Source organism: Echeneis naucrates, chromosome 15 (genome assembly GCF_900963305.1).
Source record: "Echeneis naucrates chromosome 15, fEcheNa1.1, whole genome shotgun sequence".
Lineage (NCBI taxonomy): Eukaryota > Metazoa > Chordata > Actinopteri > Carangiformes > Echeneidae > Echeneis > Echeneis naucrates.
In genome coordinates, this window is record NC_042525.1 from 20,153,445 (window position 1) to 20,170,294 (window position 16,850).

Consider the following 16,850-nt stretch of genomic DNA (forward strand, 5'->3'; position numbering starts at 1 on the left):
TATCACCATCGGGGGTTAGGTTTGTTGTGCAAGCATTCCCCAGGGAAGCTATTTTTCTGTCGCCATCTACATCTGTACCTCACTAATTCATGACCTGTCTATAAATTCTTTGTTAGTAACAATGCCACCCCCAAAGCTACTGGCTTAAAGATCAGAAAAATAAGTCCTGTCATTTGCAAATTTCCTCTGACAAATGAACATAATTACAGGAATTACCCCGCTATTTTGTCATTAGCCTTCACTTTCAATGGGCCAATAATGAAAAGAGAAACAAGTCAGAGACAAAGACAGATGTCTTTAGAGGATTTCAAGACACTTTCTCCCCCCACCTCTTAGCCCACACATTCAATTTTCTGTTTTATTAATATTATTAATGTAGTCAAGCTTGAAGCTTTGAAGTCAAGAGTTTTTTCTTCTGATTGGTATTGTGTGAGGACTGATGGCTTAGCTAAAGGGAAGTCAGAGTGATTTTAGATGCACTTTGTTAGCACCATGATGAAAATGGCAGCTCGCCTTTTTAAAGCTGTATATTTACAAGCATGATTATGGGGTGTGTGTTCAAATAAATGAAGCCAAACAATGACACACAATCAAGACTTCATAAGCCAACAAATGTCCACAGACAGATTAATAAGTGCTTTTCAGACAAACTCACACACACACACACACACACACACAAGCTTGTTTCATTATCACATCAACGTACATGAAACATCCTTTTGGAATTATAGATATATGACACATTAGACAAGAATTTGTCTAGGATCATTGCATATCCAAATGAGCAAGAGTAGGTAATGATCTCACTGTGTAATTTACTGTTGATTTGTGTATGCACAAATGGAGCCTGATGTCTTTCAACATTAATGAAGGTATTATGTATCCCCTTCCCTTGTCCTGACAGGCCTTAGTAGTGATGAAAAGTTAGTTTTGAAGCGAAGTTAACAGTTGCACTTGGGAAGTATCCCTTGTACTACAGCTCTTATTCAGTCAGTTAAAGTGACAGTAATAATACCACAGTAAATGGAGACTTGTCAGGGATGGCTTTATATAAATTCTCATTCTTCTACAAAGTTAATAAATGATGTTGGGGATTGTAAACTAGCACTTAGAGATCTTCTCCCCGTTTTAATAGCAGCTCACATATTTTAGCAGTGTTTGCACATTGCTAACTTGAGTGAGGGTAATGATCGTCTTCTGAGGTTAAAGCTGCAGTCGAGCATTTTTTATCATATTAGTAGTAATCATAGTAATATTCTGATCATAATTTTGGACTGTTTCTCAGACAAAACAAAATAGTAAACAACATGACTGGAATTGTATGAAATTGTAAAGGGCATTTTATTTATCTGCAGAACAAAGTTGTTGATAAAATTGATTGAATGAATATAAGAAACTTAATCCATTAAATGACATAACATCTGGGGGAGAATGTGGATGAATCCTATTGTGGAATGGGTATCCTTCCTTCAGTATAGATTTTGAGAAGGGAAATTAACCCTGTTCAGAGCCAACAGCTTATTGAGACACATGTGCTGGTTTGTCTGAGATCCTACACCTTTTATTTGTATAGCTACATATAAAAACAGGGTACAATGATGCTGGCGACACAGTTTGTTAAATATTTTTGGGATAAAATGTGAACTTTTTCTTAAAAAGCCTGAGTGATATGACAATCATGACTGGTTAAGCATGGCATTGAAGCACAGACTGAACTACATTCTCTTGCACATTCTCTGTTCCACAGAAAAAGGAACTGTAAAAGAAGAAAAGAAGAGACAGAGACATTACAGAGCATAATCACTCAATAAAAAATTATGTTTTTGAAGTATCAGTTCTCATAGTCAAACTCCAAAATATTCACGTCTCCTATAATATCTCATCTAATACTGCATTTCTCAAAGTGAGGGTCCTCTGGGGCCTTTGTTGGGGGGCAGAAACAGAATTACAGAATATCTGTTAATTTGGTTATTTCACTTTCTGTAATAAAACATCTAAAGGCCTTGAATTCTTATCAAATGGGATATAGTCTAATTAATGCAATTTATGGGTCAATAATGAAACTAATGTAACTAACTTTTTGAGAGCCACAACTTTAATGAACTGCCATTGGTAATGAATCAATTTTGTTAACCACTATTTGTTTGAAATATGTGTGTGTACCGTGCTGCCCTCTAGTGGCTAAGGATGGTTCAAACCTCATCCTCATATTTCGTTTATTATTCCAAAACCAATATTAAAATATTCCATATAAAAGAACTGACATTAAAAAAATACTTATTTCTTTCATTATATTGTAATCATCACTTTTCTGATTTTAATAAGGTCAAAATAGAGGGCAGCATATTTTGAATTCCACAGTTAGTTTGACCGTATTTTACCATTATCAGGATTGTGTTGTACGTCTTAAGCTCTACTCTAGGCCTTTGTGCCATTTATAATTTTAAAAATTGCATGATGTCTTTTTAATTCCCTGCATTTCTGAATTCATCACCACACTGTCTGTAACCCAGACGACTGGAGAAAATGTGCAATAAAGAGCAGATATTCTTCTATTGTTGTTAGGTAGTTAGTCACAGAGTCTGGTCCTTTTTCTTTTTTTCTGTCGCGCAAGTTTCTTGTTTTTACTCAGAATTCTTGGATAGAGGGCATCTGACACTGGTCATTTCAGAAAAAAGCAAACTTACACATTCCCATCTTTTCCTCTCTGTAGCTCCACTTTAGCTGCTCCATACTTGGGTTTCATTGGGTTCCAGATGTGGTTGTTCCACCGAAATTTCACCTCCATCACATCACCCACATCTACTTCAGCATCAATCAGCACTTCATAGGTCCTTCCAGGCATCAGGGTACCCCTGCAGAAATTATAACATTGGTCACAACTGAAACACATTTCATGAAATGTAGGAACTTAGTAAATCTTTGTGATATGATTTGGAATACATACAATCATCATACATTTGGCACTGTAATTTCACCCATACAACACACGAAGAATCTCACTGAAGATAACCCCTTGTTCTTTGAATCACAGATTTGATCACTGTCAGATGAATTTGTACTTTTTTTTCATTGCATCTTCTCTCCTCCTGCTCTTTTTCTCTCACTGTTTCTCTCTCAGCCCAATTGGTGGAGGCAAATGGCTACCCTCCCTGAGTCCAATTCTGCCTCTTTAAGGATGTTTTTTCTTGCTTTTGGGGGGATTTGTTTGGTCTTTTTAACTCCATAAAGAGTTTGGTCTAGACCTGCTGTATAAGTGCCTTGATGTAACTCTGTTATGGTTTGGTGCTATATAAGCAAATTTAATTTGGTTGAAACTACAGCCTTAAACATAGATCTGTTACAATTAAGAAGCAAAGAATAGACTGGGAGGCAATTTAGGACTGTGGGGTGACAAATTGGTTGGCATGGTGTTGCAGTGATTAGAACTGTCACCACTGTCACAGCAAGAAGGTTCTGATTCGATTCCTAAGTCTATGGACATTTCAATGTGGAGATGGCTCTACCTCACTGATTGTAAGTGTAAATGATTGTATGTCTCTATATGCTGGTCCTGCGATGGACTGGTGACTTGTTCAGGATGTAGCCCATTCTTGCCAGTGTCAGCTGGCATAGCCCCCAGGCCCTCTGATCCTGATAAAGGGTATAGATTATGGAGCGATGAATGAAATCAACTTTGAACAACACAACTTGCTTTTTGGAGTGTAACCTCTTGATTGAATAAGAAGCACCCTGAAGAAACACACCTGATCAGTATTCAATGCATGAGATTCTTACACATGAAGCCGGTGCTCTTTGGTGTCTTTCTTGTCTCCAGTGAGTGCCACAAACATGAACCCTGGGTTAGGCCAGCTGGGACCATCAAGCATCACTGTCACTCTGTAGCTGTAACCTAGAAATGTAAAAAAAAAAAAAAGAAATTAAAAGTCCCTTTATTCAACAACAGTTATGGTTTAATGTCATTATAGATTCCTGGATCATTTTTCATGGGTGAGGGTTATCAAATAACACAGAATAAAATGGTTACCTACATTTTTTGCAGTGAAACCCTTTGGGATCTGCAGATCCCATTCCCATTCATTGCTAAGAGGGTTGAGCTCATACTCATCTCTAATACACTCGGCTGAAACAAGTATCTGGTACGGAGAACCATACGAGTAACACGAGTCAATGTCCTGCTCGGGCTGAATGAAAATCCTCCGTCCTGTGATAGACAGACCGCAACGCGTCATACTTTAAAAGCCACGCCCACCGGAGGGGAAAACTATCGGTGGCACAATTTCAAAAACACTGTCCAGTAGTGCGCTTAAAACATTATTTCAACATGTCAGATGACTATTTTAAAATGCTACCTGTACCGGAGAAGAAATGGTGCAATGAAAAACTCACATGTGAGTCTTTCTCATTGTCCCTTCTGCTTACCTTAATTTTTATGGCGAAATGGCATCGATATTTACAACTACCTGATCGAGTCCCCCTGTAAAACGATGATTTATAGCGACAAAACCAAGTCTTAAGTTAAGCTACATCCACATTACTGCACTATCATTTTAAAATAGCTTTTTATAGCCCAAACGTTTCAAATCTGCCTGACTTTATGGGGTTATGGGGTAAAAACCTGATTCGTAACAGAAGCGGTGTTCGTGTGAGGACACAGGGCAACACACAGCCTGCATCCCGGTTCTTATTCTCACTGTTTTTTTTTTCCAAATCTTGAAAGCTTAAGGGTTTCGAGATCCACTCTTTCATGGTTTACACTAAATTTGTACTGAGCAAAATCAAATTGAAAATTATTGATGATTAATCGAATAACTGAAAGTATTGATTGGGGTAGAGAATGGTCCCAGCCTATGGAGTTGTAAAGTTTCGATATCTACTGTAAGTCAGCCTGTTATTTTTGTCTGGTCAATATACTTACGACCAAAAGGCTGTGAACTGCCAGTGTTGAGGAAATACTTAGTCTTTGAAATGTCATCAGTCAAAGTGAACCTGTCAGCACTGTGGCCCATCAGAGGACATTTGCTGTTCGTACATGGGAAACACTTTCCCTGTGAAGACAAGGACATGACAGCATCTGAAAAATGAGCTCATCTTATGAAGGAATGTGAGAGTCTCCTTTTGTGTGGATGCATTTGTGTTTGCATGTTCTCCCTGTGCTTGCGTGGGTTTCCTCCCACAGTCCAGAGACAAGAAAGTTTAGGATGATTTGTGACTATAAATTGCCTGTAGATATGAGCATGAGTGTGAGTATTTGTTCATCTCTGTCTGTCTCTGTGTGTTGGCTCTGCAAAGGACTGGCAACCTGCCCAGGATGTACCTTGCCTTCACCCAGTGTGAGCTGAGCTTGGCTCCAGCACTGGATAAGCGGTATAGGGTGATGAATTTATGTATTTTATGGATTCACAGAGGTGACAGTGAAGATCTTGAACACAAGGTGTTTGACCATCAAACCATCATAAAGGTGTTGACCTTTGAGAGTCCAAAATAGAGGCTTTGTTGCTTTTTTATTCCTATTTTATATTACCCTGCTCAGTTGGAGGGGGTAATCAACCAATTTTCTAAACTCACTGAATTATCAAAAGAACTTGAGTACAGTCTTAGAAGTAGACATTTCAGAAAACATTTCACTTTTTGGAATGTGCAATTTACTGATATAATTCGATACAAAAATCACTGCCACATGGACAGGTATTGCATGATGGACCCAAAAACTTACAGCAGCAAAACTGTCCTCGTCAGCGCAGGGGAAAGCCACGAAGCCTTGTGATTTATCTATGCTCTCTCTGTAATACTGGTAGGCTCGGCCGTGATTGCAGGCATCAAACTTTCTGGTACCTGACAAAGGTTTGAAACAAGGGATGACAGGGAAGAACATAAGTGAAAATTAGGGTAAATTAAGGAGGTATAAGATAATAGATGTGAATGTTTTTTCAGGTGTCTTAGGACTCTCTGACTGAGATCATCAAGATCTGTTTTATCTAAAAACTACCAGAGTGGTACATCACTATGAGTCAGCTTTATTTCCACTAAGAAAAGAAGGAATAGGTTAAGGAAGAAAAGTGATTTTTCTTCACTTAACAGCACTAAAATGATGAAGAGAATCTCAGAGTAAAGCAAAAATGTGAAACAGAGCCAGAGGAGCAGTGCTGGTTAGAAACAGATTTATAAAGGGGTCATCATTTCCTTTGCTTTCTCTTCCAGTACAGGGCAAACATCAGTTGCTCCAAAACCTCCAGCTATGTAGCCCTGGCTCTCACTCTCCCTCTCTTATCTATATGATCAAAAGTGATATATTCAGAAGTGCCAGCACCCCAACTCCCCCCACCCCTGACCCAGGTGTGGCACCAATGCTGCCACTTGAGCTTTGCTTCTCAGCAGTACATTTCAAAATAGTCATTTTAGAAAAAAAATGCTCATATGGGACCATAAGGAATAACTCTGCCTGGGGTTTCTTTCCAATTTTTCCTTTGGGACTACTCCAATATTCCACAGGGAGCGGGTCTCTATTGTAAGTTACACCATTGAAAAAACAGGATGTGTGACTCATTGTGTTATAGAAGGAGTGACTTTGATTGAGCCTGTAGACTTGAAAACACTGAGGTTTTGTGTGTCGAGCATCTCAAAGCAAGTTCTCAAAGGTCCCATCTTGGGACCTTAAGTTCATTTTACTCTCTTAGTACAACTGGATGGAATTAGACCAATCCAAGCATTTTTATTTTTTGGTACAAAATGTTTAAACACTTCAGCAATAGTCTGCAATAATCTGGTGACAATCAAAGGGTAACTTTAGAATTTTTTAATACATTTCAATAATTCAATAAATGTATGCTCTGTATATTACAGTTCCAGGCCACCATAGTATAGAAAGTGCCTTGAAGTGAAACAAAGTTATTCATTTGATTTTCAGTGTTAATCCTCTGGCAACTCAATGGGAAAAATAATACAGTACCCAAAATCACCGTTAGGGGGCACCATTGGCTTTGGTTACCTCTGCATACCGAGGCTCATCGACTTAAGTTAACATCCACCAAGCCACCAACCTACAGAATGCAATGCATGTGATCCAAAACATTGCACTACATTCCAAGCGAGAGAATTGGCCTGTTGTGGCTATTTTTCTAACTCTTGTTCTCTTTTTCCCTAACCCTAACCCACACAATACAACTTCTAATTACTAGAATCTAATTCGACTGCAAAAGGCAAAAAGCTTTTCTTATTTTTTGGGTGCGGACCTGATTCTGGCAGGAATTTGTATATTTAAATCTAAGCACCTGACTTGAATGAATGTGAATTTACACTCTAGGACTTGGTTGGCAGTAAATGTGGAACTCTAAGAAAATCCATGTGATCATTAGTTTTTCAATTTTGTTTATTTTCTCTAAGTTTGTGTTTCTCAGTCAATCTCACCTTCCCAGATGGCATCGAGGTCAGTGGGCCTGCCCTTGTTCGCAGAGCAACCAGGCATCAGTCCTCCGCCATTGGGATAAAAGTCAATGTGGCCCACAGGTTGCATCATCCCCAGACCTGAGACAAAAGCCATAAAATTTTATTTATTAATTATTTTTTTTATTTTTATTATTTATTTTTTTTTTTTATTGATGAGGATGAAGATTCAGTTACAGACCATTCATTGATCTTCAAATTCTTTGAAGTAGCTTAATTTAAACTGGAAGAAACTGCTTTTAAGAGTATAGATTTATATTTTTGTATTTTGTATTTAAGTCAAATTGTAGCCTGGGGAAATACGTAGCTCAGTGTCAGAGCTACATGGTTTGCACACAGAAGCCCTGGATTCAAACCCCAGCCACAAAACAAACCACTGGTGGGCTTGTGCTAGTCTCATTGTGCCCCGAAAATGGGGAGGGTTGCAGCAGGAAGGGCTCCTGGTGTATAAACTTCAACCAAATCAGCCATGCAGTCTCAGAGCTGACTTGATGTGGAAACCCATGATAGGGAAAAAGCCAAAAGAGAAAAATTAATCTGTGAAATTGCAAAAACTACAACAACTTGCTGGTGAAGTAAATCAATATGACCAGAGTGTAAGAGAGTGCAGGGAAGACAGTGCTGAATATTTTCTTTTTCTTTTTGGTGTTACTTCCATCAACAGTGATATATACCAAGTTTGGAGTCAAAAGGAAGTCCATCAGTATGAATGACATCCACAAAGGCAGCATCACTCATGTCAAGACACACAGAAGAGTCAGTGTCCTGGAAGTAAGGTTCAACTGGGTCCAGACCTACCAAGAGAAAGAATTTAAAAATCTGTAATCTGTCTGAAAGATTGGACAAGACCAACCACAACAAAATTATGGTGCCTCTCCACTGATAAAAAATGTAAATTTAAAATAAGCTGAACTGTCTTACCATCACTTCTAAAAACTAAATTGCCATGTAATAATGCAGCATATCACCAGCTACTCTAATGGTGTTTTAATTTTCAATAAAAAACTGAATTTGTCTTGATGAAAACTGATTCATGTGATGTAATTTCTGGTGGTGGTATATCAAATTATAAGCAGTTTTATAAACATTGTTCAAAATTTTAAGTATTGTCTTTAGACCATTTGATAGAAATAATATTCTTTTTAACAGGTCTTTTGTCAAAGTCTAAACGAAATCTAAGCAAAATTGTCAAAATATAAGTAAATTAAAACAGATATTCAGTCAGTTATGGGCAGACATTGACAACACAACAACCACTCGCTCATTCCTACAGGCGCTTTAGAGTCACCAATCAACCTAAGCATGCATGTTTTTGGACTGTGGGAGGAGGGAGAACATGGAAATTCCACACAGAAAGTCCCCAGGCCTGGGAATCGAAAACATAAACGTCTTGCTATAAAGCTGCCCTGTTTAATGTTAAATTAAACATCCAGACAAATCAAATGGCTCTGTGACCATATATGATTGAGGGAAATTAATGGGTAAAACTAAAATAAAGATAAAAGTTATGCTACTTTTATGTTACTTGTTTACCACTGGAGTTCCCTTTCATACCATAGACAGCATCTCTGTTACAATTTATCATAACAATCAGCCATCAGTTCAGTGCAAATCAATGTGATGCTCAATGAAATTACGAGCAACTGCCACAAGCGATTTCCACACCATTACCAAGAGTATGTAATGCAACAAGTTTACCTGTAATGCGTGCAAGGCCTGGGATCCTGCTACCAGCCTCTCCTGCAGCATGAGCCCCAAGACTGTGTCCAATAATATGGAACTTATTAGCCGTCTGATTGAAGCTCTCCTGCATTATGAAACATGTGGGTTAAAGTTAAATATAATGGATACAGCATATGTGTTCACTGTCCACTGTGTGTACACGATAATATCATCTCAACATCCAGTTGTGTTCTGTTTACCCTGTCTGTTGTGTAATTTTGGGTTAGGCTTAATTTTTAATTTTACTTCATTCGATTCTGTATCTTTTCCAAAACTGAGAGAATAGTTTTCTTTCTTCAGTCAGTCTTTGGTTAATTTGTTGAATGTCAGTATTTTATGGTTTTGAGCTCCATCTATAGCAGAGACAGTTATTGAGGTACTATATTTACCCTGAGGAATGTAATCATGGACACCACCTGGGCAGCCACCACCCTGGCATTGTTGGCAGCCTGGGCATAATGAGTCTTCACACCTGTCTTCCACTCAACAGCAATACAATTGACATACTCCCATCTCAGCATATCCTTGACATAGCAACAAATGAGACAACATGGGTTTGATGAAAACTTAATTTACAGACAGATTTTCTGCACTCTGGTAAAAGATTTATTTGGGTAGTACTTTTGCACTTGACAACAGATGCCTCACAGTAAAGGGATTGAGTTACTTAAGAAATGACACTAATAAATGAGATGGAAAAAAACTGAAAAACACTGAGAAAAAAATCTTGAGAGATATCTAAAATAAATTATTGATCTCAGAATGAGAGGTATTTCAGCATTCAGTGGCAGAGACGCTTTACTTGTCTCCTCCAGATAGACCGGTGAGCCTACCTGTGCAATTTGTTGGGTTTAATATTTTAATCAGAAATATCTGAAATATTTCTTCTGGATCAAAGTCTCATTGACGGATTTTCCCACCACATATTGCTCAGTTCAGTTTGCTTTCGGTTTGCTTTCCTACCTTACACATGTCCTGTGGCCAGTCCTCATCTGTACTCTCCAAATAACCAGGAATGATGAATCGGGTCTTTCTCCTCCCATTATAGTTTGAGGCATGGATGGTTTGGTCAGGTTTTATCTCCTAAGGTCACGTGTTCAACATTTGTCAACAGACAAGCTGCACATATCCATGTATATTATATACATTGAAACCATAAGGAAATATGGAAAATTGCATTGGTCCCTTCATAAATTATCAACTGTTGGCTATTATAAATTAAGTGATATATTTTGTTAGTTATAATTTAGCTCTAAATTAATATTGAATTTAACCTGTCCTATTGCCATGATTACTAAATCAATCACCAGATCATATTTTACTAAGCATTCTTTATAGTAGAGGTTGTCATAGTATTGTCATAGAAATTTGTAACATTCACTTTTGCAACATAGAAGGGAAGTAGATTAATGGGAAACTAGGTAAAATATAGATTCAGTCATTCAGCCTCATCCCTCTGTTAGAAAAAAGTTGAAAGTTTCTACAGAACTAAAAAAAGAAAATTTGGTCAAGCACAACCGGACTTGGTTCTCTATCCGTGAAGACGTTTCATCTCTCATACAATAGGCTTCATCAGTTCATGCCCTTCTGACTAGACTAAACTAGTCTGACTGGCTGGTGATGAAAGTCATTATCCAAGCTATTGATGGCACAGGCTCGGTGTGCTCTGATGTTAGACCGTCATTGGAGGTGTTAGTTTCGACTTAGAGTGATTTGACCCGTGGCTTCCTTCACCCCTTTTTCAACCAATCTATCTTCCCTGTCCAAAATATCTACTGTGGTGTCCTCCAAAGAGTGTGACTTCTCTTTGAATGTAGATAGGCCAATGAGTCTAGTCCTGAGGAGTTGGGCCTTCTGTGTTGTGCCATACATTTGTGGAGTGGTTGTTTTGCTTCACCCCTGTATAGGTCATTGTAGCCATCTGTGCATTGGACAGCATACACCAGATTGCTTTTCTGGGTGGCACAGTGTCTTTTGGATAAACCAGTTTCTATTGGAATGTGTTGCTGGGTTTAAAGTATACTGGGATGCTGCGTTTGTTTAAAATTCTCCTGAGTTTGTCTGAAACACCAGAAACAACATTCCTTGGATCCCATAGATTCACCTCAGTATTGCCAAACATGCAGCCATCATTTTTACCGTTTTGGTTGACAAAACATCTCACCAAATCTAAAACTCCATTGACCTTGTCAAGCTACAGGGGCACCACAAAACTCAGCCTCCCTGGAAAAGTTGACTGTAAGGTACTGAAAAGGAGGGTCCGACCAGCTGTTTACTCTTGCAGAAGGTCTGGGAATGCAATCTCCCAGTCCACATGTCCTTTGTGGATTTTTTAAATATATATCATAGAATTTTATTTGTCATAGAAAACTATCCTGGTGATAAAAGGGACAAAATAAGGCAGGGGCAAGAGTGGATGACAGATAAGAGGGAGGGAATACGCAAATAATAAAGTAACAGTGGGGTTGAAATGACTACAATACTGAGAGAGTAGAAGGGAGGAGAATAAATAAATAAATAGGTGAATAAATTTGATTAATTGATAAATGAAATAGGGGGAGAGAAGGGAGCTTGATTCAAGCAATTATCAAAGAAGGTTCTTTGTGGATTTGGAGAAGGTGTATGACCAGTGGGTGTTGGCCTCTGCAAGGGCTGTGCTTTGTCTCTGATTCTGTTCATGATATTCATGGATGGGATTTGAGACGTGGTGAGGAGGGGTTGCATGTCGGTAGCCAGAGGATTGCATTATTTCTTTTTGCAGATGATGTGGTCCTTTCGGCACCATCAACCTTAGATCTACAGCACTCACTGTATCAGTTACTGGAAAACGGCAGTGTTGAAGATCGGCACCTCTAAATCTGAGGCCATTATTCTCAGTCGGAAACCGATGGATTGCAGACTCCAGGTGGTGAATGAGTCCTTGCCCCAAGTGAAGAGGTTCAAGTATCTTGGGGTCTTGAGTGAGGGAGCTTGAGATTGACCAGGAAATTGGGGCAGCTAGTGCAGTGCAGCATTTTCTTTATTGCACCATTGTCAGGAAAAGGGAGCTGAGCCAGAAAGCAAAGCTTTTGAACTACTGGTCAATCTTAGTTCCTACCCTCACCTATGGGCACGAGCCATGACTGAAAAAAAAAACAAATTGTGGATACAAGTGGCCAAAATGGGTTTTCTCTGCAGGGTGTCTGCGCCCTCCTTTAGAGATGGAGTGAGGAGCTAAGTCATCTGGGAGAGACTTTACGTAGAGCCACTGCACTGGTTTGTTCTATGTTGAGGTGGTTTGTGCATCTGATAAGGATGCCACCAGGGCGCCTCCCTAGGAAGGTGCTCCTGGCACGTCCAACTGGAAGGAGACCTCAGGAAAGACCCAGGACCAGTTGGAGTGCGCCTTGGGATTCCCTAGTCAGTTAGTTGAGGCTGCCAGGTTTAAGGAAGTCTGGGGCTCCTTGCTAAAGCTGTTACCCCCATGACCCAACTTCAGATAAGCGATTAAAGATGGATGGATGGATACAAATTATTCAGTGAACAAACCATTCCTTACCTGATAATACCGGTTATTTGGGGTGAAGAGGAGGAACCGGGTACCAATCTCTTTGGGGCTCCAGGGCAGGACAGACACTGGCCTCTGGACAGTGCCCCCCCATGGAGGGAGGTCAGTGAAACAGCCCAGCTGATCAAAGCAGACCTCCACTGCTGTAGAGACAGGGAACACATGGCTTAAAACTATCATGCCGACCATCTCTACCATCTGAGGAAACTCATGAAGAGAACCCAGTGTGCCGTAGGAACCAGTGAACACAGTTATTAAATGGATTGACGAATCAATACCTAATTAATTTCTTTATTTATATTATACTCCAGTTGGTCCCAAAGATCAGATTTACAGACAGCAGTTGAATGATTAAAAAATAATGTAGAAATATTTTGAATATTTGTATAAACATGGAGTCTTAGGTCAGGTATACATCTCATGTAACTAACATGAATAAAGTCATACACCGAGTTATACTGTCAGTCATCAACCACTTGAATTTTCAAAAGCAGAAAATGCCATGCAGCCTGAAATTTAAATTGGAAAAACACACAACCTTATATATAATGCCCTGTTTGCAGGGGCAGTAACACTGAGTGGTAAAGTAAGCTTACCATACGATATTGCAGTGAGGAAGCAGAGCAGACCCAGACACCACATCTGTAACATCTGTTAGAGATTCATGAGGATTTTTTTGGTTGTAGAGAAATGAAATAAAGATGTGGAGCTATGTTGTACTTACCCTGAGGCCAGAGAGGAGGTGAGGAGAGCGGACAGTGCACTCCGTTAAATACTGTTGTCTGTTTGTTCATGCAGGAGTGGGAAACACACAGCTGACAGACATGCTGACAGGCCAGTTCAGAGTAAAGTCAGTCATTAGCTATCCATGTACTTGATTGTACTTGATCTAGATTCCTGTTGATCCCTGCTGTTCAGAATCACAGATGTTCTAATCTGGAGAAATGTTATGTTTTGGAATGTCGGGATATTGCCATTCATAATATGAAATCAAATTTATTTAAGGCTTATATCTGCAGCTGTTGGCGTTACCAACAGTTTATCCCTGATTTGGAGACATGTCCCAATCAAAAAAGGTCCAGGGTGAGCCAAGTATGACCTCATATGACTATGTCTCCATTGAGAGATGATAGCATAAACGCTTTCTGGTGTTATTCCTGCAGCCATAGCTGACAGCCAGAAAGTCAGCCTTCAGCCACACAGTAACTTACTGTATAGCCATACTTAACATGGCAATCGCACACATTTTAAAGTAGTATAGGAGGGTTAGTGTTCAGTCTTTTAGGTTGTCACTCTTCCTTGACTTTACATTAACTAGAGGAGACTCTCACATTCGTTCATAAGATGAGCTCATTTTTCAGATGTTGTCATGTCCTTGTCTTCACAGGGTGAAGTGTTTCACAAGTGTTTCCCATGTACGAACAGCAAATGTCCTCTGATGGGCCACAGTGCTGACAGGTTCACTTTGACTGATGACATTTCAAAGACTAAGTATTTCCTCAACACTGGCAGTTCACAGCCTTTTGGTCGTAAGTATATTGACCAGACAAAAATAACAGGCTGACTTACAGTAGATATCGAAACTTTACAACTCCATAGGCTGGGACCATTCTCTACCCCAATCAGAGACCCTTAAGCTTTCAAGGTTTTTAAGTATTAATCATTTCACCTCAAGCTGCACATGCCATTTATCTGTCTGGGGAACAGACAGATTCCAACTGACACTGGCAAGAATGAGCTACAGCCTGAACAAGTCACCGGTCCATCGCAGGACCAGCATATAGAGATATACAATCATTTACATTTACAATCAGTGACATAGAGTCAGAGATCAGCATAACCTCATCTTTGAACTGGAGAAGGAAATACCCAGAGGGAATCCATTCGGGGACCTGGAGCACATGCCAACTCCACACAGAAATGTCCATAGACTAAGGAATTGAAATCGAAATCTTCCTGCTATGATAGAGGTGACAGTTCTAATCACGGGAATACCATGCCAACCAATTTCACTTCATCAGCCTTGAGAATCAAACGTCAGAGTGTCCCATTTAAACTCCAGAAGAGAATGAATGTGCCTGCCCTGAATGTATTGCTCTGGGATCTTTGAGTTGTCAACCCTCAGTCCTAAGTTGCCTTCCACTCTATTCTGTTTCTTAATTGTCACAGAGATATGCTTAAGGCTGTAATTTCAACTGAATCAAATCAAATTTATTTATATAGTGCCAAGTCATAACAGAATTACATCAAGGCACTTTACATACAGAGTAGGTCTAAACCAACATTTTTATGGAGTTGTGAAATAGATCCAACAAATCCCTCCAAGCATGCACTTGGCATCAGTGACAAGGAAAAATCTTCTTTTAAGAGGCAGAAACCTCGGGCAGAACCAGGCTCGGGGGGGAGGCGGCCATCTGTCTCAACTGGTTGAGTTGAGAGACAGAAAAAGTTCAGCTTTAGATGAGATTCATGGAATTTTAAAATATCTTAATCAGTTTTAAATGTTTATGTTACTATTAGAAAACATGAGAAAGCAGTATACCACCCTCTCAAAAAGTTCATAGAGAAGAACACAAAACTCAGAAATAATGGGCAAAAAATGAAATAATTCACAAGTTAACAAAAATCAAAGCAATGAAACAATCAGGTTGGAGCAATTATATCCTCTGAATAATTTGTTTTTTAGTTAGAGAGCACTGTTGATTACCCTAATCACACTTCATGCCTGGTCAGATTTAAAAGGAAAATGTGTTGATTTTTTTGTGTAAATTATATTAAACAAAATTGACCATGTTAAAAAAAGGCATTAAACACTTTCTCAGGTCTTTTTTGTTGATCAAAAAGAAATATTTATTTGCTTTTCAAAAAACACAGATGCTTGTTTTGTGAAATGTTCTCCCATAATGAAAGCATGCAAGGTTTGGCAACATGCAAAACAGTGATGAAATCCCTCAATTAAAAGGAAACGAAGTGATGCATGGAAGGTAATAGCCTTGTTGAAAATGGTTTATCATTAATGATATTTGTCACGGCATTACTGGACAACAGTTTTAAAGGTAAACAGAGGCCATGCGTTTTAGTACCACTTTACCACTTATCCATTTCTGGTTCGTGGGGGGTGCTGGAGCCAGTCCCAACTCACACCCTGGACATTTTGCCAGTCCATTACAAGGTCAACATACAGACACAGACAGATACAAGCAACTACTCACACTCATGCCGACGGGCAATTTAGAGTCACCAATTAACTGAAGCATGCGTGTATTTGGGACTGTGGCTGGAAGCCGGAGTACCCACTCAAGCCACTGAAAATGTCAGACTCTGTTTTCATTGTGTTGTACACTTCCTGCTTTATTTTGAAAATCTTGTGTTCCATGTTGTTGTTGTTCTTTTTCCCGCCATGAGTTAATTCCTAATTTGTTTCACCTGTATTGGTTCCTGTGTATTTAAACCCCGCCTCATTCTCCACGTCTCTGCCAGATTGTCTTTGTTACCTCCCGTGTGCTAAGCTCTCACGCACCCAGTTGTTTGCTCCCAGTGTACGACCGGACTGTTTTTTGATGTTTGATTTTCCTGCCTACTCCTTGCCTGTTTTGTCTGCCTGATCCTGCCAGCCTTTTTGTGTATGACCCCTGCCTCCATTTGGATTAAAAGCTCTTGCCCTACTGGACTCACTACCTCTGCCTCGCTTCCCCTTTTTGCACCTGGGTTCACTCTCATCAGCTCTGACAGAAAACTTCTTTCAGTTCAGACAGTGTTTATACATCTGACTGTATAAGCTGTTGCACAAATGAGCAGCAGCATCCCTCAGAGAGAACCTTTAACTAAATGTGTCACATTAAGAGCAAGTAGAGGGTCCATTTTAAAAGCTACATAAACTGTGGCAGACAATGGTACAACATACAGAGATGAACAACCACTCACACTCAGACCTACAGGCAATTTAGAGTCACCAATTAACCCAAACATGCATGCCTTGGGACGATGGGAGATCTGGGTGCACCCAGAGGAACCCAATGCAGGCATGTGGAGAACATGCAAACTCCACACAGAAAGGCCCCAGGCCTGCAACCAAACCCGTTACCTTCTTATTTTGGGGCAATAGCGCTAGCCACTGCCATGCTGCCCCTGTTGACAT

At 39.6% G+C, this 16,850-nt stretch overlaps 1 protein-coding gene across 1 annotated transcript; it reads right to left on the bottom strand.

Moving 5' to 3' along the window:
• Positions 1-1,686: 1,686 nt before the first annotated feature.
• LOC115055525 (inactive pancreatic lipase-related protein 1-like) lies at positions 1,687-13,363 on the bottom strand. The gene is made up of 12 exons (XM_029521399.1): positions 13,309-13,363; positions 12,704-12,855; positions 10,129-10,248; positions 9,555-9,689; positions 9,142-9,250; positions 8,118-8,237; positions 7,408-7,524; positions 5,717-5,835; positions 4,919-5,048; positions 3,778-3,892; positions 2,688-2,855; positions 1,687-1,756 (listed from the first exon to the last, which is right to left on the bottom strand). Exons 1-12 carry the CDS (start codon positions 13,361-13,363, stop codon positions 1,687-1,689), a joined length of 1,410 nt encoding a protein of 469 aa, XP_029377259.1.
• Between the last annotated feature and the right edge of the window lie 3,487 nt (positions 13,364-16,850).